We start from the raw sequence: 22262 nt of genomic DNA, 5'->3' as shown, positions 1-22262 counted from the left end.
TCTTGAAAATTTCAAGTGAAAACCGACAATAGCTAAGAAAATGCTGCCTCCATGCTACCAGACTGGACCAGAGTGATTTTTGAACAAAGGACAGTACTTGCTATTCACTATCTTTACTTTAGACATTAGGGGAATTCAAGATTTCTAAGGCTCCACACCACATAAAAAGATTAGCTACGAAAAATCCTGTAACAGCAAGAAGCCAGCACTGGGATTTAAGACCAACCCAGTTAAAACCAGTGGACTGTTACCTGCTGTGCTGCTTGTACAGGTTTCCAGCAAGGAGCTCGAAAAACCCTGAGCCCCGTCTTCGGTCTGAGCGTCCAGCAGGTTCTCACGTTTCACCTCCACCTCCACGCCGATGCTCGGCTGAGGAGTCGCTGAACCCTGCACTGCTGCATCCAGCGGAGAGGACGGGTTTATCACGTCCTGGGCCGGAGCCGTCACTGCCGGCGGCACCGCGGTCACCGAGACGACGCCGGTGGCCAGGGCAACGCTGGGTGCAGGGTAGATGGCAGTTAGTACCTGTAGAAGGAAACAGCAAAACAAGCATGTGAGCAAGCAGATGAAACAACATGTTCTACTACTTACATTTCTATAACCTCTAGAAAGTAATTTGTTCTCTCTACTTTGCACATCAACTCTAGAAAGATGCTTCATCGTGCTAAATGTATTTTCCAGTAACTTGCTCTTCTGCGTTCCTTTCTTGAGCCATGTTGAATTTATTTTATTGATAAAATATGTTTTATTTTCACCTCTTTGGCCATTTCCTCTCTGCTCTGATTAAACACTGCATGTAGCTCACCTGAAAAGTCTTTTTGCTGCAAATGCTATATTTTTTTTAGCCAATTTTTGAATGAGACAAAGTGATTTCAATGAAATATCACAATTTCATGCTTATTTTTGTTCATTTTTCCAGACTAAACCATATGTCACTCTCAGTATGTTTATGACTGATGATTCATTCAGCTTTTACAGTTTTCTTGTTTCTGAGAAATGGTGCAATGTTGGTGATTTTGTAAAGAAAACATGGCTTTGAAACCAGCTGGTTGGTTTTGGCATTTAAGAGTTAAGACTCGTGAAATACACTCTGGTGTTTAGAGGCTTTGTGTGTTATTTCTGGTTTCTAAATGGATGAGGCTTCTCTGGCTCTGTCTGTGTTTGTTTTAAGAAATAAGTAAAAGAAAATGAAAAGGTGAAGCCAGCCCTTGTTCACGCTCATGAACGTGTCATGAGAAGGTAGACCAAAGCAGAGTAATATGTAATGACAAAAGTGGAAGTGAAACTGCAAATACAACAGCTTTTTATTTCTGACAGCGTGCACTCTTGCATGAGACTTTTGCTGAGGTTTAATTGTTTTATACTCCACTGATAAAACACGGACATTTTGTGAAATTAGAAAATTGTATCAGCAGTGTTTGTTTGAGAAGAAAAATGGCTGTTACCTCAGTGTTACACAAAATTGACAACTAAAAAAAACAAAAAGGCATATTAATCAACTGCTAAGGCTCAGCATTGACTTCAGTAACCTAAACATGTCTACAAATGTCTTTTGAAGGAAATGAGGACAATAAAACCAGACAAAAAGCTAGACTACTTCTAAAGTAAATTGAATTTAATCACTCCGTTAACAGGATTAGCTACAGTGCCATTTTAAACGTCTGGTACTAAAAACTGTCTTTACCTGTCGACCAGAGTTTGCTGCTGTCTGGCCCGGAGAAGTCTGTGACTGACAGCTCAGGGGCTGAGCTGGAGCCAGCAGCGGCGGCTGACCAACGATGGGCTGAACCAGGGTTTGTCCGGCCGGAGCGATGGCGGTGAAGCTCAGAGTGGCCAGAGGTGACGGGAGATACGCTGGACCAGGAGGCTGGGGACCCTGTTGGGGTGTCGCTGTGGTGACTCCTGGGCCAGACTGGACATAAGTGATCCTATAGGAGAAAAACAACACGAGAGTCCACAGTCAATAAAGTCAAAGTATGATTAGAACTCAAAAAAGTCAATAAGGATTTCAGTAGCTAATACAATTTATGGCCCATTAAGTAACATTATACAATAGACAAAATGCAAATACAGTAAGGCTGATGCTAGTATTTAAATATATCCACTAAATTTTGGTGATGCTTGCCTAAAAATTACTAAAATAAGCTGCTAATTTTCAATGTCAACAAGCTTTTCTTTTATATTCATCTAAATTTAGTCCTATTCAGAGTTTGGCTGTGTAGCATTGCTGCTTCATCAGCCTGTTAAAGCGCATTCTGTAATTTTACATGAAGGTCCCTCACAGCTTCGTTCAAACATCCAATACAGTGACTGAGAGAGACACTTTACGATATTTGTCATACACATGATTGGGCAGTTCATCAAGTGATGTTTAATACATAATAATGCAACAACAAGCAACGGACTAAATCTGCTATGTAAGTCTAGAAAAGTGCACTGTGTCATTCACTGTTGTCAGGGATCAGTTTTGATTTTAAGTAATTACTGGAGTTACTGCTGTTGTGCTTAAATGCAGTTTGGAGCTGCTTATATAAATCCTGCTGCTGTTTGATGCAGCAGGTATTTAATATCAGAGGACAGACTCCTACAAACAGCTGCAAGCAACAAACTAATCCAGGCAAAATTGAGATTGCATTCACTAATGGCAATAAAGGGCATTCATTCATAATGGTGAGTCTTGTTCATCTGACCTGATACTGACTCATCACAGTAAAGTTTTATTTTTCTGCACATTTCAGTTTGTAATATGTGTGAAACTGCAGAGCAAAGCTTTTGGCATGCAAACTGTGTCTTTCTGTGATGTTGTTGGACAGAAAATTGGATAAAAATTGGTGCTGAAATGTGGAAAAATCCTTCCCTAAATCACTTCACACAACTGAAAGTCTGTGGCGATTGTACGTGAATATCTGCTAATGCGTGCAGGTCAGACTTGTGCCACACTGAAAGTGATACAGAAATGATACGACGTTCGACCTAGTAAGATTGATGTCGTGACTTTTGTTTAAAACTGAGCAGGGTGTTCATTCAGCCATGAAGCCAACACACTTGGACGCTGTCAGATTAACAGAAAGCAGCGCATGCATGAAAGGGGCTTTTGGGAAACTTGATAAAGGGACGTTTACAGTTGTGTCACAGTTCACTTTGCTCTGAGGGAGGATGGAGATCCACAATGTGCTCAAAGTCCTGACTTTCTTTATCAGCATTTACTGCACATTAAGTAATGTTACGACCCGGCTGAAATTGAAATCTGACAACATCTTTAAACGCTGTTGAACTTGAGTATGTCAGAAGCCTCTCTGAGCAGCTGATGCATTAGTGGAGGGAAATGCGGTCAGGTGCGTGCTGCAGTCTTTCAGGTGTCGGGCCTGCGTTAGTGACCTGGTGGGCGGGGAGGTCAGCAGAACGGTCTGTGGGGGAGCAGCACCGGGAGCCATCACAGTTGCCACGGAAACAGGAAAGGGGCTCCCAGGATGCACTGCTGCCGCGCCGCTCGGGTGAACGTTGGTCTGCACCACAGGCATGGGAGCAATCTGGATGATCTGGGAGGGGAAAGACAACCAGGTTTTAGCTTTTGTTTTTAGTCTCCTTTGTGACAAATTTGTAAATATCAAACACAACAGTTGAAAATGTTCATTATAAGTTACGTTATGATTGAATTGCTTGTTTTGCCTGAGTAGTATGTAGAGTCACCATTTGTTTTCAGTATCGGTAACACCTGTGAGTACTTGTTTTATATGTTGACTCCAAGTTTTTTCAATTTTGTAAAATAAAAAAATCTAATAAATTCAACTCTTGTTAATGTCCTTATTTTTGTGATTTGTGGTAGTATAACCTTTTCACACTGCATACAGGAAATGCTTGAGTTCTCTCTCTGTCTAGCCATGGTTGTTCTGTTTCCAAAGAGGTGCAGGACTTTATGTTGCAGTGAAAAATGAACCCACAGTGAATGAAAATGTGACAGAAGCCAAAAAACACCCAGAACCTGCTTTGGGTTCAAGGACTAACACTTTAGATTTTGTCAAGCCAACTTCTGAAAAGCAATTTTAAATGAAGTCATATTATTTTGTATTTAATTGAAAATTCAAGTGTCCATGAATTTGCTTTATGTGTTAATCAAGTTGCTAATTTAACTGAGTTGATTTTGTGGCAAACGTGAAGTAAAATGCAGTTTTATCAGCATATGGAGAGTCATCTGCTGTATTTCATTCATTTCAATGATTATTTAATTTTTGATTGTTTACTTGTCGACTTATGGTTAAAGTCAAAGTCAAAATTATTAATAAAGCACCTTTAAAACAACAAGAGTTCAACTAAAGTAATGCACAGTTAAAATAGCAGGACACAAAATATATTAAAAGCTAATAACAAAAAGACAAAGCTGAACTAAAGTAATACAGTAAGCCGAATAAGGCATAAAAGAGATTAAGACAGGGTGTCAAACTCTGCTTAATTCGAAAAGAGGTGGGTCTCAAGCAGCAAGGTTAAAGTTTCCAAAGTCTCAGCAGTTCTCACATGAAACGGTAAATTAAATGTTTAAATCTGCATCTCTGGCCTGTTCACTATGCTGACTTCATGCTATCTATTTTTACATGAACATGAGTCATCTCACACGTTTACATGCTGCTGTGAATTTAACCGCTTTGTCACCCGTCACAAAAAGGCGGCGTCTCTTTGTCTGAAGACATTTGGTTTCGTTACCTTGTTTCCTGTCGAAGGGCCGTTTTGCACAGGAAGAGGCGGAGCCACCAGGGAGATGGAAGGATGAGGAGGAGTAGACCCTGTTCTCACTGTTGCCATGGGAACCAACATCTTGCTCTGCAAGACTGGCGACTGGGTTTGGACTAATGAGTGAGAAGAAGAGAGAGAGACGGAGAGCGTTAAATCAGTCGGCGCGAGGAACAGATGAATCGAGTCAAAAGAGGTAAAGACGGCACAGGAGCGACGGTGGGCGGAGACACTCAGATACTGATATAAGTGAAATTCCTGGCTGATGATAAAGTGGAATAACGTCCTGTTGCTTCTGACTCTTAGGAACAGAGTGATTAAGGCGTGGGTGGGCGGTGGGCTCTCATAAATCATGTCAGCAGTGTTTCTCCTGTCAATCATCTCCTGTTTATGTAATCAAATCTGCTAAAATAAGTGAAGGGAACTACAGCAAAAAGAAAAAGCAAAGAGAGACATTTTTTTGAAGAAACCGTGATTTGCTTTTTTTCTGTCGGCCAATCGTTGCTCTCTGTCTCACCTCTAGTCGCGGGGCTGACTCTGATTCCTGCCCCCGAGTGCACACCATTGGCCAGGGTGGCATTGGTGGGCAGGGAGAGGATTTGCTGGTGGGTGAGTTGAGGGGAGGCCGGGCCCTCTGCCGGCAGGACGTACTGCACCTGCGCTAGCGGCTTGGGGCAGGCAGGAGGTGTGAGGGAGGAGGTGGCAGCAGAGGGGTGGAGCTGGGGCGGCAGGACAGGGAGGGGAGTTTGGGTGCTGTGAGGGGTGAGGAGCTGCACTGGCTGGGCGGCAGGGAAGGACCCTCCCAGAACTAGGCTAGTGACCAGGCTGCTGCCTCCCCCTGGGGTAACACTGATTGGGCCGGGGGAGGAGGATGATGACAGGTACCCACCCCCAGCGGCGATCGGCAGCTGCTGAGCTCCGCCTCCTCCAATCAGCAGCGTGGCCTTCTTGTCCAGGGTGACGGCTCCCTCCACCGGCTTGCTGGCAATGGGGATAGGCGTGCTGGCGATGGGCCGCACTACGTTGGTCACCATGGTGGAAGCCATGCGGACGCCGCCGAGGACCGGAGTCAAACCCTGCTGATGAAGACTGAGGGGAGTCTGGGAGGACGTCGAGCCGGTGACGGACAGAGAGGAGACTCCACCTCCTGAACCTTCTCCATCTGCCGCTGTTTCCTCTCTCCTGGGGCCTCCATCGCTGCCGTCCTCTCCTCCGTCCACACCTCGCTTTCTCTTCTTCTCAGACCCGTCTTCAGTGCCTCCTCCTCCTCCTCCTCCTCCTCCTCCTTTAGCCGAGGTGGAGTCGGAGTGAGGGATGGAGGGAGAGGAGGAGGGGAGAGAGGAGCGAGCCACTGGCTGGAAGCCATGCTGGAGGGAAAAGAGAGGCACCGAGATCAAAGGCGGGAAAGTTACTATGTGAAGCTCTTCTCTCCTGAACACAAGTTTCTCAACTTACAGTAACTTTGGAAAATCTGTGGGTTTTTAATGCTTGATGGGAATAAAGAAGCTCAGAAACTTAAATTAAACCGCTGATATTTAGCTCTTTGAAGTTTGTTTGCCTTAAAAAAGCAAAAAGGAGCCTGTTTATCTGGATGACATTTATGATGAGGATCAAACTCTTCAGAGAAAATATGTCTGAAACAAATTAAACTACCAACAATATGATGCAGAACTACATCGTTTATAAATCGTATTAATGCAACTCTGGAAGGCTCTACACTATAAACCGAGCTACACCGATAAATGTGTTACTGACCCTTAGTAGGAAATTACTTAGTTACGGCAGCTACAGTCACAGTCAAGAACCCACATCTGAACATAAAACGTTTCCTTTCACAAGAGTTCTAAAATGTTTGGATGTCTAATTTACAGCTGACAAAAACCCCAAATCAGTTTCATAAATCCGATATTTTTTGCAGAACAGAATTTTGTTGAATTTTATGCTGAACATCATAACATTGGGATTAAGCACAAAAATGTTTACCCAGTAAAATCTCTCTCAAAGTGAAGCCCGCAGTGAAAAGCAATTTGAAAAGCTACAATCGCGGTCAAGGACCCACATCTGACACAGAACATCAAGTATTTCCTTTACAAAACTATTTACAGAAGTGCTAAAATGTTCTGATGCCTTATTTACAGCTGACAAAAAACACAAATCAGTTTTAAAAATGAGATATGCTTTGCTAAATCCTATACTGGATATCATAATAATGCTAGAAAGTAGAAACATGGTTACCCAGTAAAATCTCTCTCAAAGTGAAGCCCACTGTGAAAAGTGACTTGATAATCACTGCACCTACCTGTCCGTCTGGCTCGTCCTCATCACTGTCTGTCACTCTTTCTTTACACTTGAGGTCGATGGAGCCTTCAGGGCATGAATCCTCTGCGGGTGAATAGCAGAGGTTTGGTTTTCAACAACACTGCAACGTTTTTCGAAAACGTAATATATTTTCAGCTGCTACCGGGGAGTGATTTAATTTGCAAACAGAGCTGAGTCAGTGGAACAACCCAATAATTGTGAAGCAAATTTGAAGCAAACTTTTAAAATATTGCAAAAAATAAAAACAAGAAAAACGCAATTTGGCTTTTTTTTTTACATTAACTGCTTCAGAGCCAATCAACTGGCTGTGTTGTGTTGTCAGAAGGTTGCGATACAGGTTACAATACAGGTGGCTATAACAAACGGCGTAGAAGAAGCCAGAAAGAAACATGGGCTGCGATTTATACCACATAGTTTTTACTTCAAACTACTACTACAGATGCCTTACAAATTGTGCACTGCTCCATGCCGTATGCATCTAATTAGGACACACTGCTTTGCATAATATCGGGATTTAAACTTTGACCGTCTCAGTCATCTGTCTGCACTTTTGGTGGCTCAAGTTTGTTTATACTTGCAGGATACACCGTGAGGTAACTGTGCAGAGGATTGTGGGTCAAAATGGCCAGAAAAGCAAATTGGCTCGTATACTTCAAAATCCAGCTGGCTGTAATAGTAGTAATCCTATGTAAATGGACACGACTGGGACTATGAACGTGCAAATCTTTTTCAGGTGTAATATATAATATGGCAATATGGATATTAAAACGCAGCTTAATTATTTACCAAATGCTAAAAAAAAAACCCTCTAAGAAGAAACAAACAAAACTGTCAATCACTCATTATGCACATTAACTATTTAAAAAAAAGTCAAAAACCACCACTGAGGGAGCTTTCTTTTCTAAAGTTGTGGAAGTCCTTTTATTTTACTGCTTCCATTAACTTGTGATATTTCAAAATGCGTATCAAGGTACGTTATGCAAACACAACTGAACTTTGCCATCTACAGGCAGGCCTTTGCTGTTTACATTTTGAATGTAGGCAAAGGAATTTTTCGCACATCTATTTCATGAGGCAGGTGCCCAGGGGATGGACAAGCATATTCAAAAGTTTAAAACAGACTCCCACGCACAATTGAACGTTAAAAAATCTTTTTAATAGTGACGTTTTGGGGTCAGGCTTTTATCAGGCTAAAGGCAAGTTAGACAGTATGCAGGAGTCTGTAAAAAATCAAAGTATTTTGTTGACCTGAGCCAATTTCCAGTGATATTTCTATTTTTTCCATTTCCAACTTTTTCTAATGCGACACTTCACGATGTTTGGCAACACGGCTACTGATTAAGCCTGGACAAAATCTAAAAAAAAAAGCCAGAATCGCCATCAAATTGCAACTTTTGAGCTGCTGTTGCTGCTATATCTCAACAGTAGTAATTAACAGCCAGCAGCTGCCGTGACGAGATGACACGGCTGCTTTTTTTAGGTGTTTCACTGACACAATCGTTGTGACTACGACGGCTGCACTTTAGCGTTTTTTCAGACACACTGACCATTGTGGGAACTGAAACTATCACTCTGTGGTTATGAAAGAGCTTCTCTAACCACCACTAACTAAATCACACTGCTGATGGAATAACTTACCCATGACATCATCGTCGCCCTCTTCCTCACAGATGACCATACGTTCTTCATCACTAGTCACGTCCTCGCTGGCCCCGCCCTGGTACAGCGACGGAGGCGGCTGCCGGTTGCGAAACAAACTTGCTCCATCCTCCTGACAGGGAAAAAAAGAAAACATATGAAATATTTACTCATTTAAAGTTTCAGAGATTTTCTAAAATATCTGGATAGTTGAGGCAAGCATAATATATTTTGTAGGAAAACTGATGATAAACTCTCAAAAGAAAATAAGTACAACACTTCAGACAGAGATAATATAGCTATTATTAAAGCATGCATACATACACGGCTTCGCCACTGGCATTAAAGAAATGCCTTCAAACAAAAGCGCTCACATACAGGCCTACTCCTCTGTGATTAGGAGCGAAGCAGCAAACACCACAGTCTCATACCTTCAAAGGAGCTAAAAAAGTAGAGAGAGAAACCTTTGAAGTTGGAGGCAGTGCTCCCCCAGAGCTTTCACTGGGTTTTTCAGCAGCGGCAACTCAAGCCCTCACACAAAGAACCAAGTGAGTCCATTTGAACTGTTTTTGAACAGCGTGCTTTCAGTTGTAGAGTTCAACCAAAATGCTCTGCGGTCTGAAGGACACACGTCTGCAGTCTGTGAATAGACGCTCACATTCACACTGACACTGGCAGCGAGACTTGTGTTTTTATAGAGAAATAAATCAGTCTGCCGCTTTTATTGTCTGCACCTTTCTTCTTTGTGCTTTTGGATGCATTGAAAAAATATACCCAACTTGATTAATCTTAATTTTCTTTCACTGTAAGATGTAACTCGAGCAGCAGCGTCATATACTTATTATTTGAAGCAAACTTTCAAAATGTCACAACTAAATTTTACAAAAAGAAAATGTGAATTTGGCTCCTTTCTATTCGGAGTTATTCCACCTCAAATCATGAGGTGCATTTTGTTCAGCTGTTTGTGATTTGTTTGAAACTTTTTAAATATGAACTATGGACATTTAAAATGGTACCTGTGAAGTTTTACATTGATATACCAAGTACCTTTCAATCAGCAGAGGGTTGATCTACTTGTCCAATATTGCAGATTCTTGATCAATGACATGATGAGAAATAAAAGTGAAAATTTCTAAAATGCATCTCTAATATTTCTGTATATTATCATTCAAACACAGCATCAATTTTTAATGTGCGACAAAAATATGCTCGAAGTGGGTTGATGGGCACTGAATTATTTTTTTAATCTCAGAAAGTATTTGATACATCAAGTCAAAATTTCACAATTATCTCTATAAATAAACACATTATATGCCATAAATATTTCAGGCAAATCATAGATGGTCGAGCAGAAAAATTGTTATAAAAATTAAATGATCTGGGTTGGATTGAAAGCTGCTTAGTGTCATCTAACGTATGTAGTCTGTAATACAGAAAGAGCTGGAAACAAAACCATCTGTTTGCCACTGGCTAAAAAAAACTATGGAGAAGACGACAAAACCAGCTAAAGTTTGGTTATCTGTTGTTTTCAGTTGGACACGTTGCGATTATTCTTTTGTGGCTGCTGGTTTTGAACAGGTTTCATGCTGTCTGGAGACAAAGACAGCAAAATAAGCAGCAAGTTAAATGCTCGCTACGTCAAAACTCACCCAATAAAGGTGTCTCCACCTCCTAATAGCTATTTCGTAAAAGTCAAAACTGTTCAGGGCGTTTAAGTTTTTTTTCCAATGCAGGACTTCAAAAATTAACTAATGTAAACTAAACACACTAAATAGGCTCATCTGGGTGTTTTTCTGAGCGATTACACTGGTAATAAGTAACCAGTTGGTGGTAGCTTGTGATCTGGATCAGTTTTTTTTACAACCTGAAATCCTCCTGAGTCTGTTTGCTGCCTGGGAGCTACAGATTAACAACCTCGTACCTTCTCCAGGTCTCTCTCCCTCTGCTCCAGGGTGTGCACGGCACTCTGGGAAAAGGCTCGGGGACGGGGGTGCTGCCCACCAAACATCCCCCCTCGACGCTCCGGTCCCCCCGGCCAGCTCGAGCCGCCTCCCTTCCCCTCCAGCACCTGGGACTCCGAATGGGCGTCTGGAGAAGACAGAAGAAAGATGAAATGTGGCAGCGCATCATCGGGGAGCAGATCAATAAAACAACAGTTTATGATGTTGGAGCTGTTCAAGCTTATAGTCTGGATTTAATATTTTTAGTCACTCTGTGTAAAGTGTGGTAGAATCTGTAAAAATGTACTTCTATAAATGTAATTTATCTAAAAATAAATTTTGTATATTGGCATGGAAATACAAATACATGCTAACCATCACACACACACACATAAATTAATGTAAAAAAAACAGCCAAATTCTAACAGTAGTACACAGTTTTTTCCCCGAAATGGTTAAAAATTGCACAGTGTGATGCTCTCTCTCTTTTTTTTTCAAGGCAAAATTAAGAATGAAGAAATTTTTGCAGTTTACAAAGGATTGTTTACAGCAGCAACCTAATTTAGGAAGCTAAGAACATTATTGCTAACTTAATCATAATGATCTGAAATAGCCTATTTTTTCTTTCTTTCTTTTTTTTTTTTTTTAACCTTTTTTAAGTTAAACTGTTTTCCTTGGTTTCGAAATTAAGAAACCAAAAGAAAAGAAAAAATTAAGAAACTGAGATAGCTGCTTTGAATAAAGCCCGCCAATCCATGAAAATGTAACTTGCGGTATCATTTATTCTTCATTTTCGGTGTTTTAGTGCTAAATGCATTTCTCAATGTTAAACAGAGTTGGAATTCTGGATCATAAAACTTAAAGACATATTGTTGTTCATGATATAAAACTGCAAAGTAAAGTTTATACATATTAAAACAAGAAAATGATGCAACTTAAAGGCAACTACGGTGAATGTTGATTACACAAAACTATATAAATACATTATATATTATTGGAAAGTCTAGTCACAGTGTTAAACAGAAGACCTTGTGTTCTACTGTAAAGGACTGTAATTTATTATACAGTAATTAACTACTTTAGTAAAGTAAAACTACAACAGTAAAAATAATTTTACAGGAGAATTCGTCACACTGTACCTATGCTCTCAGACATGCTCCTCTCTCGGGGCTCCTTCGGGGTCCCGCGGCCCTCCGACAAAGACTTTCTGCGGTCTTTGTTGCACCACTTCCAGTCTGGATGGGCTCTGAAATGGGCCTCCTTCACCTGCAGGTGGGTTCATGCAGTTTGCTTTTACTGCTCATAAAAAACAGCTCACCTTTTTTATGACAGATTTACAAAGAAGCTGCTTCTGGTGCCTTCTGGATGTCGAAAGTCAAATCAAGTCAAATGTATTTATGAAGCACATTTAAACCTCTATTTTTGGGTCTAGATCTTGAAACATTTCAAAACAAGTTCATCTGGTTCCTCAGTGCTTCAACAGCGGTATGAAAATGAAACAATTCTGATAGAAAGGGTGGTACCAAAAGAACCTTAAAAACAAACAATAAAGTCTTAAAATCAACCAAGAAATGGAAATCTTCCTTAAAAATGTAGTAGGGGGGATGGAGTTTTGCAGGAACTGCCTCAAAGCTTTGGAACAGCCGTTGTCTGGTAATGAAAAGTTCCTCCTCCATTGAGATTAAAAAAAAAACCAAAACATTATTTTTATTTCTTTTACAAATTGGCTTCCTTTTCACACATTATTGTTGCTGCCTCTGTTGTCTGATAACATGCACAGCACTTTGTTCAACACAGGTTGTTTGAAACGTGCTATATGACCAAACTTGCTTTGATTTGAAATATGAGGAACTATTAAAGAATGTCAGGGAGCGTGGTTACCTGAAAGGCCAGATCGTGGTACTGCTGCTTCTCATTGGGTCCCAGAGCGTACCACCACTCCCCCAGGATCTTGCTGACTGTCCGGTTGTCCTGGTTGGGATGTCGCTGGTGCACCAGGGCCCGGTGGCGTTTGCTGAAGATCATGAATGCATTCATGGGGCGGCGGATGTGGTCCTTCTCCCTCTGGTTTGAGGTTTGGAAGAAGATAAAAGTTCAGACATTTACAGTGAGCTAACAGTGGCATTTAACCAGTTTACCAAAGCACTGTCCTGTGATTTCCTGTATCTACTGATTGTGTATCTGCGTTGTGGACTGACCTTCCTGTCTCCGTCTTTGGGCAAAGCACTGAGGGATTGTGTGCGTCTCTTGATGGGTCCGGTGGAAGGTGCTGGATCGTTGGCCACTCCAGGGGAAAACCTGCATTTATACACAAAAGAAAGTGAAACTGAGAGTCCCGCTGAGATGTGAATTCAAGGGAGATTCCACAGTCCAAGTGACTTTTAGAGAAACAGCAAAGTGCTGCATGGGATTAAGGAAGTACATCATGAGTTAAGAATGTGTTTTCATCCAACACTATTTTTACTGTATTTCATGCTTTCGATGCTGGATGAGAAGGTTCCATGTAGTCAGACATTAGATGCATGAAATTTTATGCTTTATATACCACATAAGCTTAGAATTATACAGGTTAAGTGCTTCTGTTTTTACTGAACATAACATACAGCCCAGAAATCATAGCCAAACAACCACAACAATTCTCTCCTTTTGTTACTTTCTACATTTTCCCAATTTCTACCATTTACTCTTGCAGTTTTCTTTATCTCTTGAGCCATCGTTAACATGGACCACGCTAACTACCGAGTATTTATTCAGTTAATTCCACGGAAATGGCTGTTTCTACTACGACTAAATTGCACTCTTCCTGTGAGTCACTGAATTGCATCCAGGAAAAGGCAGACAGACATGGAGTAAAAAAAAAAAAAAGCCTAAAAAACTAACACAAACTGGGCTGAGTTTGAGTTGCTGTTGTGTTGCAACAGTTGGAGAAACAGGGTAGTAAAACGGACGTTAGTTTATACACAGTTTTTATGAGTATTATTTCAATAATACCACAGTTTATAATAGTTATGACATTTGCAGGAACAGCTAAACACAGGCCATGAATAAGACATAAACTAAGACAGATGTGCAAGATGAAAAGAGAGAGAGAGGTTGTTTTGTGCAGTTTTATGTAACATAAACCAAATACCAGCAACAGAACAAAACTGTAAACTCATAAATTAGTGGGTTATACAGCTTAGTGAAAGCTCTCGTGGCATAAAAAACTGGCAAGAAAACTGTTGTGAACATATCAGTTACCACCATTAGAGAACAACTTCGAGGGCAGCTGCTGTAGCGTAAAGCCTTGATTAAATTCCCTGGTGGACAAACAACTGAACAGCTGCAGATAGTACAGACGTGTCATTGTTGTTATTCTACTATTCTCTAGTCTGCTCAGAGGACTCAGCGTCTACATGTTCCACTTATGCACAGTACTGCCTGGTAGAACTGCTAAATTAATCAAGATACTACAATCTAATACATTATAAAATTATATAAAAAATTATGATATAAGCAAAATTTCAATATGGCCAAGTGCTACATCCAAATTACAGGAACTGCAATGTTTTGATAAATGTGTTACAATGTGCGCAGTATTTTCCTGGAACAAAACTTTTGAATGTTGATACACAGACATTTAGGGGTTTATCAGTGACTTCATCGTTAAGATGAATTCCACATAACTGGAATTTCTGTGGTTTGACTCCCGGTCAGGAGACATGGCGAGCTATACTCTTGTCTGCTGAAAATCACTGAGAAAAGGAGAAGTCTTGCTATTACACCTGGCTGGCTGGCAAATACAAGGGAAATAAAAAACTTTAAAAGGAAAGGATTTGAAATCGTGAGATCACAGACAAAAGGTCTAAACCCACTGTTAGAGATAATCGCCAGCGTTGAGTCGTGGCTACAGAAAAATGCTTTTTTTCTTCTTCTTTATTGTCTACGATTTCTAAAGATTTTTCAAGAAAGCTTAAATGGACTAAAGCCGGCACACACAGCATCTGTGTAGATAGTAGTTAAACCATCAGGAGCGAGAAAAAACAAAATATGGTGGCAGAGAGTTTAGTTGAGGTAAAATCACACGCGCTATTTGTGTTCGTGTTTCGAGGCGTAGGTGTGAACGAGTTCATGTCGGGGAATGTTTCAGTCTGTGGGGTAGTTAGCAAATACAAAAAAGAAAGCGAGAGGCAGCTAACAGACTGGCAATGAATAGATAAGAAGAGGCTGATACAGACAAAAGAAAAGCAACGGAACAAAATAATAAAATCTTATTAAACGTGTCGACTTTGTTTTCATTAATGCCATTAGTGTCTCCATTGAGATGCAGGCAGATAGCAGGTGTAATCGCTGTAACATTGAGATACTGCTGATGCATTTCTTTTGGCGACGGCGGCCTTTGTGAGCCCGGTGACCCTGAAACATTCATAACCACACTACCAGCCAGACAGCCACGCAGCCTGTCTGAGTCACTCTGAAAGAGCAATAACCCAGCCAGATGCAGCGACGCAGCCCGACACTGAGAGGAATGAACAAGCACAGACTATACAACTCCTGCCAGACACACACACTGATGCAGCTGACAGAAAAGTTGTTTGTTTCTTTTGAATGCTGCTGGCAAAGGTGGATTTCAGTGCACCTGTTCAGAGTGTAGCCTTGTCGAGTGTTTTAAAGCGACTGATTCAAACTACACTGACAAACTGCATCTAACATCATCTGCAGTTACTACCTGCTTTCTAATGAGTCATACAGAGAGTCGCATCGCAGAGAGGAAACAAACACAGTGTATGAAGTGTTGCCTCAAAATGAGCTGACATCATTTAAATGGAGCACTTGTTTTGTTGTTTCTCCATTTTCAGGTCCATGAAAAGCAGATATTTTTATCCAAAAATGATACATAACTTTGGAAGTAAACATTGAGACTTCAGAATAAAATATTCCAATTTAGAAAATATCCCAGTTAGCGAGGAGACAAACACGGAGCAAATAAATAAGAATTAATAATAAGCTACGTAAACACAGATTACTAAACTGACTGACTAGCTCCCCACTTTAACCTGTGGACCCCAAATCCTGCCCGTGAGTTTGAAAAACATGCTATTTTTTTATAAATCGCCAAAATAACACCACTCATCAGACCTGGAAATGTAAAAACAGAATGTCAGAGTTTGAACTTTCTGACAGTCCATTAATCATGTGTGATGTGCCTTTCCTTTGGAAAACTAACCAAATTTAAGCCTAAAATCACAATATTGCATCAAAATCATTTTATTCTACATGTCTCGTTTAAAAATCCATCTAAAATAACCCATGTGCACTAACTCGATTCTATAAAAAACTAAAAATTCTGAGTCTCTTGTCACAAATGTGAAGCCATTAATGACTCAGCTGTGACCAACAGTCACATTACGAAAATTCATGGACTTTTTAGCTGAACTGCAGGCTGTGTTTACACAGAGAAGATAGGAGACAAGTACGGAAACAAAAAAAAGTAAAACATTAGCACAAAAAAAATCTGTAAAATGTAAACAGTAAAATATTTATAGAATGTGGAGTCGCATTTTTTTCTCCAGTGCTGGGGAAGATCAACAGTGTGCACTTGGAAAAATGTTGTCCATTTTAGTAAAATAAACATATTGAAAATTTGTAACTTTAGTTTCTTCTATTTTATTTTATTCAAAACTGCATTATATTGCACAAATACCATTTTTGAGGTATTTCTAGAGATGCAGGACTTTATTTTGTGGTTTAAAATGAACCCACAGTGATTCAAAATGTGACAGGAGCAAAAGAACACCCAGAAACTGCTTGCGGTTCAGACAGTTAATAAGTTAGTGAGTCCATATGTGAACAGCAGACAGAAATTTCTGCACCTGCATGTAAACAAAACCTAAACTGGATCAACGGTTACTGTCTGGCTGCTGCTGGTGTCTGACTGGAGGAAAGGCAGCATTTCACAATATGGTCAACGCACCACAGCGCTACGCTACACTTGAATTTAAACTAAACCTTTTGTTTCTTGTGCCTCTTCCACTCGATTCTGTTTGAATCCACTGAGAACAAACACAACATGCATCGCCGAGCACTGCACTGTATTCTGCTATGTTATTTTAAAAAATCAATGTCCGGAAATAAAATGTGTAGGAGCCACTTACGGGTCATCGGTGTCGCTCTCCGTCTCGCTGTCAGCCCCGCCCCTGTCTGCAGGAGGATTGTCATTGGTCGGGGGAGGGCATGACGGCGAGCCCCTCTCCAGGTCTGGAGGACCGGTCCGGCCGTCGCTCACCAGGGCCACACCACAGCGAGGCTCTGACAAATAAAAAGGCCATTTACGTGGCAGTTAGTACGGAGCTTTATGAAACTAAGTGCCATAACGGTGCCATATGTGTGAACACTGGGCCGCCCTGGACGCAGCATGTTGATGGTGGGAGTTCTGGCCGACTGACCGGGAGGTGGAGACGAGCTCTGGCTGCATCTACGTTAGAATCTACTGCAGCAGTGACAAAAAGACCTTGTGTATGCTGGACACAAAGACGCATATAGAGGAGCTGCTCCCTGAAGGGTGTAGTTATAAAATTAGTGCATTACATAAGTTCTTTGTCATTAAATCTATCCATTACAAGCCTTCGTTGACACAGCAGTTTTGTTGTAGCATTTAGCTAGCTTGCTTCCTTTTGCTGGTGGATTGCTATCCACTTAGCAAACAGTCTTTGTAGCATTTGCTCAGGCAGAAAGATGCATAGACAATTGTGTACAGTTATGTTATGTGCACATGTGGCATTAAATGGCAAATTTAATGGCGAGAAAAAGGTTGAGGATGTCTCAAAGCTTAGCCAGAGGGTACACAGTACAGAGCTGGAACTGTAAGTTGACTGAAAGAAAATTATTCACCAACTATTTTGATATTTTCATACAGTGTGTTTTTTTATATGCTGGAAGGACATAGAATAAGCTAAAAAGGCAATCAATGCCATGGCTTACAATTTCTACCTTGAAGCTGCACTGTACTGATGACAGTTTTAAAAACACAGATTCGGAATTCTAGGATTTCATGTATAACTAAACTAAGGAACCAATCTCATCAGCTTGCACGGGGGAGCTTTTTGCATCATTACTCTTCTTTAGAATCAGCTTCTGGTTCAAATTACTCCAAAATTACAACTTGGTCATTCTGTTGTATAGAGTAGTTTTACAGTGTTTGAGGAGAGTTGTAGGTGAGCTGGTGTGCTCGAGAGCAGTGGAGAGGTGCAGCAACAGTTTAGACTTACATCTAAACCACTTAAAGGCATACAAGGATAATTTTCATGAAAAAAACCTTCTAAATATGCAATTTTAGAATACAGAGGTGAGTTTTTAGGGCTTCATCAATGACAGAGAAGAACTTTATGTTTTTTGGCTATTTGTTAACATTTTATGGCCCAAACAACAGCTTAGTGCAGGTCTCAAACAGTCTACACTTAGAAAAGATAAATCAAAAGACCTGCAATAACATCCCACGAAGCTCCACTAAAAAAAAAAAAAATCTGCCTTCAAATGAGCTCTAACATTACTCACTGTTCCCACCAGAAACAAAATTAGACTATGAATAAATTTCAAGTCAATAAATAGTGTTATCTACAACGTTACTGGGATAATGTTGGTGTGAACACCAACTGTGGTGATTTGCAATTCTGTCGCAACTGTTTAGGGAAACACTGACTTGGCTGCTGGTTTGAACTTGAGTGTTTTGGCCGTCGCTATTTGAGAACACAGTCTTGCATATTGTTTCTGATGCCATTATTTCATTGTGGCTTTACATATAAATTAAAGGGATAAATGTGTCTCTCTCGTGGATATAAATTCATGACATCATGCTGGGAGAAAAGCAGCAGGGTCACTTTCTACCTTTGCTCTGATTGACAAGCTGCTGGCCATCGACAGGCTGGGCAGCCGCTCCTGATTGGCTGGGCTCCAGGAAAGGGACGAGAGAATGCCAAGGGAACACTGGCACCGACCGAGGCTCCACGTTGGTCCAAACTGTGGGAAGGCAAGAGAGAGAGGGAGAGGGAAAAGTGAAATGTCATCATGTTTATCCATCTGAGTATCGTGGACTGTAGACAGAAGGTAGCACTCTGCCCTCTGGCAGCATGTGAAGTCCTGTGTGACCGTCAGCCAGCGATGAGCTCAAGCGCTACTAAAACTACACTTTCATACAGACTGCCTGAGTCTGAAGACCATGAATGGAGTTGTGTATTCAGTCGACTATCCTGCCCCCCCCTCCAGCACACACACGTACAGACCTACCCTCAGGATAATGAGAGTTGAGGGGTCATGTGGTATGTGATGTGATGAGGGAACCTGTTATTTTATCCACAGAGATTCCAGACTACTCGCTGTCTAGACTGCTGCCACGCCACTGCCGAGCTTCAGAGTCTGAACTCTCTGCAGTGGGAACTATTTCAAGCCAAGAAAGACTACAAAGAGTTTCTCTGGAGCACAGGGAAACTTTGCACACAGACCTCTATTACCTACTTAGGAATGAGCGATAAGGTTACAAGCAACATCACAATATTTATCTAAATACGTTCCTAATACAAATACATATCACAAAATGCATGAACATTCACATTTTAAAAACTATTCCTAATTGTCTGAACCAAAGTCACGCTAGCTTAAAATAGCCAAAATGACACTATTTATCGGAGCCAGAAACTGCAAAATCTGATAGAATTGTTAGATTTTCAACGTTTCAACAGTCCTTCAACTCTATCAGAAAAATTAAAAAAACAACAACAAAAAAAAACAAACCTAAGCTTGAAATTGTGAAATTTGCCAAAAAATGAACCGCTTGCATCAGATCCAATAACAAACAAAAAATTCCTCGCTCCTCGGCACAACTTAGAATCCATGAATGACGGCCAAATTGTACCATTTATCAGAGCCAGACACGGTGAAAACAGAACAAACCATCACATTTCAACTTTCTAAAAGTTCCTCAAGTTATCATGACTGACTTTAGATTTAGTGTGGAAAACTAAATCCAAGCCTAAAATCCTCAAATTTCCCCAAAATGACTTTATTCTACATGTCTCATTTGAAAAATTGCCAAAAAATAATAATTCAGAGATTATTCAGATGAACCGCAGGCTGTGTTTAAACAAAGAGAGGAGACACCAAGAGTGACTGAGAGAAAATTAAAACATACGCGATTAATAAGATAAATGCAGCATGATTAAAAAACAGTAAATAGCGTTGTTGAAAGACACACTCAGCATGGTGAAACATGTGGATGTGCAGAGTCGTGTGAAAAACACCTAGTTTGTAGAAGTTGTAAAATATAACAAGTATAGTTAAAGTATTGCCTGTGGGCACTTGGAAAAACGTTGTACGCGTTAATTCTAGGCTTCTTTCAATTTTACAGGTAATCAAAGAAATTCAACTTTCATTTAATTCTGTTTTTGATAATACGTGACATTAGCTTACAACAAGAAAAAATGTGACAAGAGCAAAAAAAACAACTGGTTTCAATGGTGGTAAACTGCATTTTACACCAGGATAAACTCTTAATATCTAAAGTCCAGTCCAGTGAAATCCACGTATATCCAGTATGTCCCTGAATACCAGTGTCTGTGTTCTGGTCCATCATTTTTGTACAGCCTGAAATATCTCAACAACAATGGATGAACTACAATGAAATGATGATGAATCCTGACTATGATGATTCTTTGACCAAAGCTTTTCATTTATTGCCACCGAAAGGTAATTTGTCCAGTGTTTGTTTAATGACTAACCCTGCAACACCAACAAAATCCACCTACTAGCGGCACAGAGGCAACAGAAATCTCTAAAAACGGTTTGATTGTTCCCAAACTGAAACCACTGTCATTTTCTTTACTCATAAAAAGCTGGCATTCTAGAGATAAAATCTTTTCACAGATCGCAACATCACGTAAAACAAAACATTAAACAGCTGATTTGGTCGGTTTATAATCCAATACTTGTACCACATTGCGTTTGTACGATCACAATTCCAGTGAAAACCTTACAATGGTGGAGTATTACAGCATGATAACCTCCAGTATCGCCACTACTTTTACAAACACTTCTAGCAACAAGAACAACAACTACAACTATGACTACTAATGGCCTTGCTGTGTTTCAGATCAGTGTGTTTTTTCAGCAGCAGTTCATTCTGTTTCTGACTGTGCTGTATATTTAGATAATAAAGATTTCACTCTTAGTAGACTGAGCTATAAACAGTTTCACCCCCAACTCCTCCCTGACTGCAGTCCTCCACACACAAGTCCAAACTGGCTGTGAACTCCGCAGCACTGAAAAGTTCAGTTTCCGTTCCCATTAATAATTTTATAATAAACTATTAACACGGTCTATATATAGCCAACCATTTGCCAGCTGTGGCTCATCTAAAATGGAGATCCAGATACTGCTGAGCTTAACAACTGGGAAAATGCAAATACGTCCTGAACGTAGTGTTGTTGCTGTTGGTTACACACGCTGTTCAATCACACTCTTAAATGCTGATTCGAATGTCACATGGTTATTATCACTGCACTTTGTACTTCTTACTACTTACTGGCAGTTTACACTGCTGTTTGCATGGGGAACTTCAGCTGAGGAAGTGAAGCTTATTCAAATGTTTTACACACTAGAAGTTGCTTTGGTAACGTGGGCAATGCCACGGACAGCACTGCTGACATAGCTTATCGTAAAAAAATACTGATATATTGTGCTGCTTTCCTCCCTATGTGACCACGGGCAGGTTGAGAGGTCAAATACAGCTTCACTGCAGCAGCTCTTAAAATTGTGGTCAGTCAAGGACGAATGAGCAGCGAATAATTTTTAAAGCAGAGTTAAAACATTTGATAAACACAGCAACTGTTTATATATTCTAACCCCCTGAATCTGGCAGTGGGATGACAAGCACGTTATATCAAAAAAATGCCAAAATGAAACCATTTATCAGAACCAGAAAGCGTAAAAACAGAAAGAATCATGAGATTTACAGCCTTATAACAGTCCTTAAACTAATAACGTGTGACATACAGTGCTGTCTGGACACTTAGCCAAATAAAGGCTGAAAATTTGAATATTTAATCAATATCACTTTATTCTAGAAAATTTGCAAAAAACTAAATATTTTGCATTTCTCGGCACAATCGACAAACCGTGAGTGACTCGGCTTTGACCAACAGTCACATAGCAAAACTTGAGAGACGATTTGGCTGAACTAGGCTGTTTAAACAGAGCAGAGAGGAGACACGAACAGAGACCAGTTAAACATGTACTAAAACTTTTTATTCCAGTACTGGCAATGCCTGTGAGAAAAATGTTGTATATTTTGATTCCTTTTTTTTATTTTTTACATTTTTGTAAAATAAATAACACCATTTAAGACTTATGGCATTATAACTTTGTTATCCCGCCCAAAACATATTTCTGAATTCTCTCTTCTTCAACTTATTATCGTCCTGTCTCAATAGAAGTTCAGGACTTCATATTACAGTACATAATGAGTCCTCAGTGAGCAGAAATGTGACACATTTGGGCATTGTTGTACTAGATTTTCATGTTATTAATCATGTTATCATCACTCGAGTTATGAGAGCCAGAGTTGTGAAAAGAAACGCATCAAACTGACATTAGAAACTTTCAGAATTAATA

General features: G+C 40.3%; 1 protein-coding gene across 3 annotated transcripts in view; it reads right to left on the bottom strand.

The window, feature by feature from the left end:
• The window catches only part of cica (capicua transcriptional repressor a), a 46377-nt gene that overhangs the window by 9043 nt on the left and 15072 nt on the right, over window positions 1-22262 (bottom strand). For 2 of the 3 annotated variants that reach the window (XM_008289378.1, XM_008289379.1), the window contains exons 4-16: window positions 18486-18617; window positions 16757-16910; window positions 12821-12920; window positions 12504-12686; window positions 11762-11888; window positions 10604-10770; window positions 8683-8815; window positions 7025-7107; window positions 5243-6092; window positions 4699-4841; window positions 3379-3539; window positions 1685-1928; window positions 252-525 (exon numbers count right to left, since the gene is read on the bottom strand). In XM_008289378.1, the coding sequence (XP_008287600.1) occupies window positions 252-525; window positions 1685-1928; window positions 3379-3539; window positions 4699-4841; window positions 5243-6092; window positions 7025-7107; window positions 8683-8815; window positions 10604-10770; window positions 11762-11888; window positions 12504-12686; window positions 12821-12920; window positions 16757-16910; window positions 18486-18617 (2751 nt within the window). The remainder of the gene's footprint in view (window positions 1-251; window positions 526-1684; window positions 1929-3378; window positions 3540-4698; window positions 4842-5242; window positions 6093-7024; window positions 7108-8682; window positions 8816-10603; window positions 10771-11761; window positions 11889-12503; window positions 12687-12820; window positions 12921-16756; window positions 16911-18485; window positions 18618-22262) is intronic. The other variant, XM_008289380.1, reaches the window with a different exon arrangement.

The sequence above is a fragment of the Stegastes partitus genome, unplaced genomic scaffold, assembly GCF_000690725.1.
Source record: "Stegastes partitus isolate 25-593 unplaced genomic scaffold, Stegastes_partitus-1.0.2 Scaffold611, whole genome shotgun sequence".
Lineage (NCBI taxonomy): Eukaryota > Metazoa > Chordata > Actinopteri > Pomacentridae > Stegastes > Stegastes partitus.
This window is presented reverse-complemented; position numbering and strand designations above follow the sequence as displayed.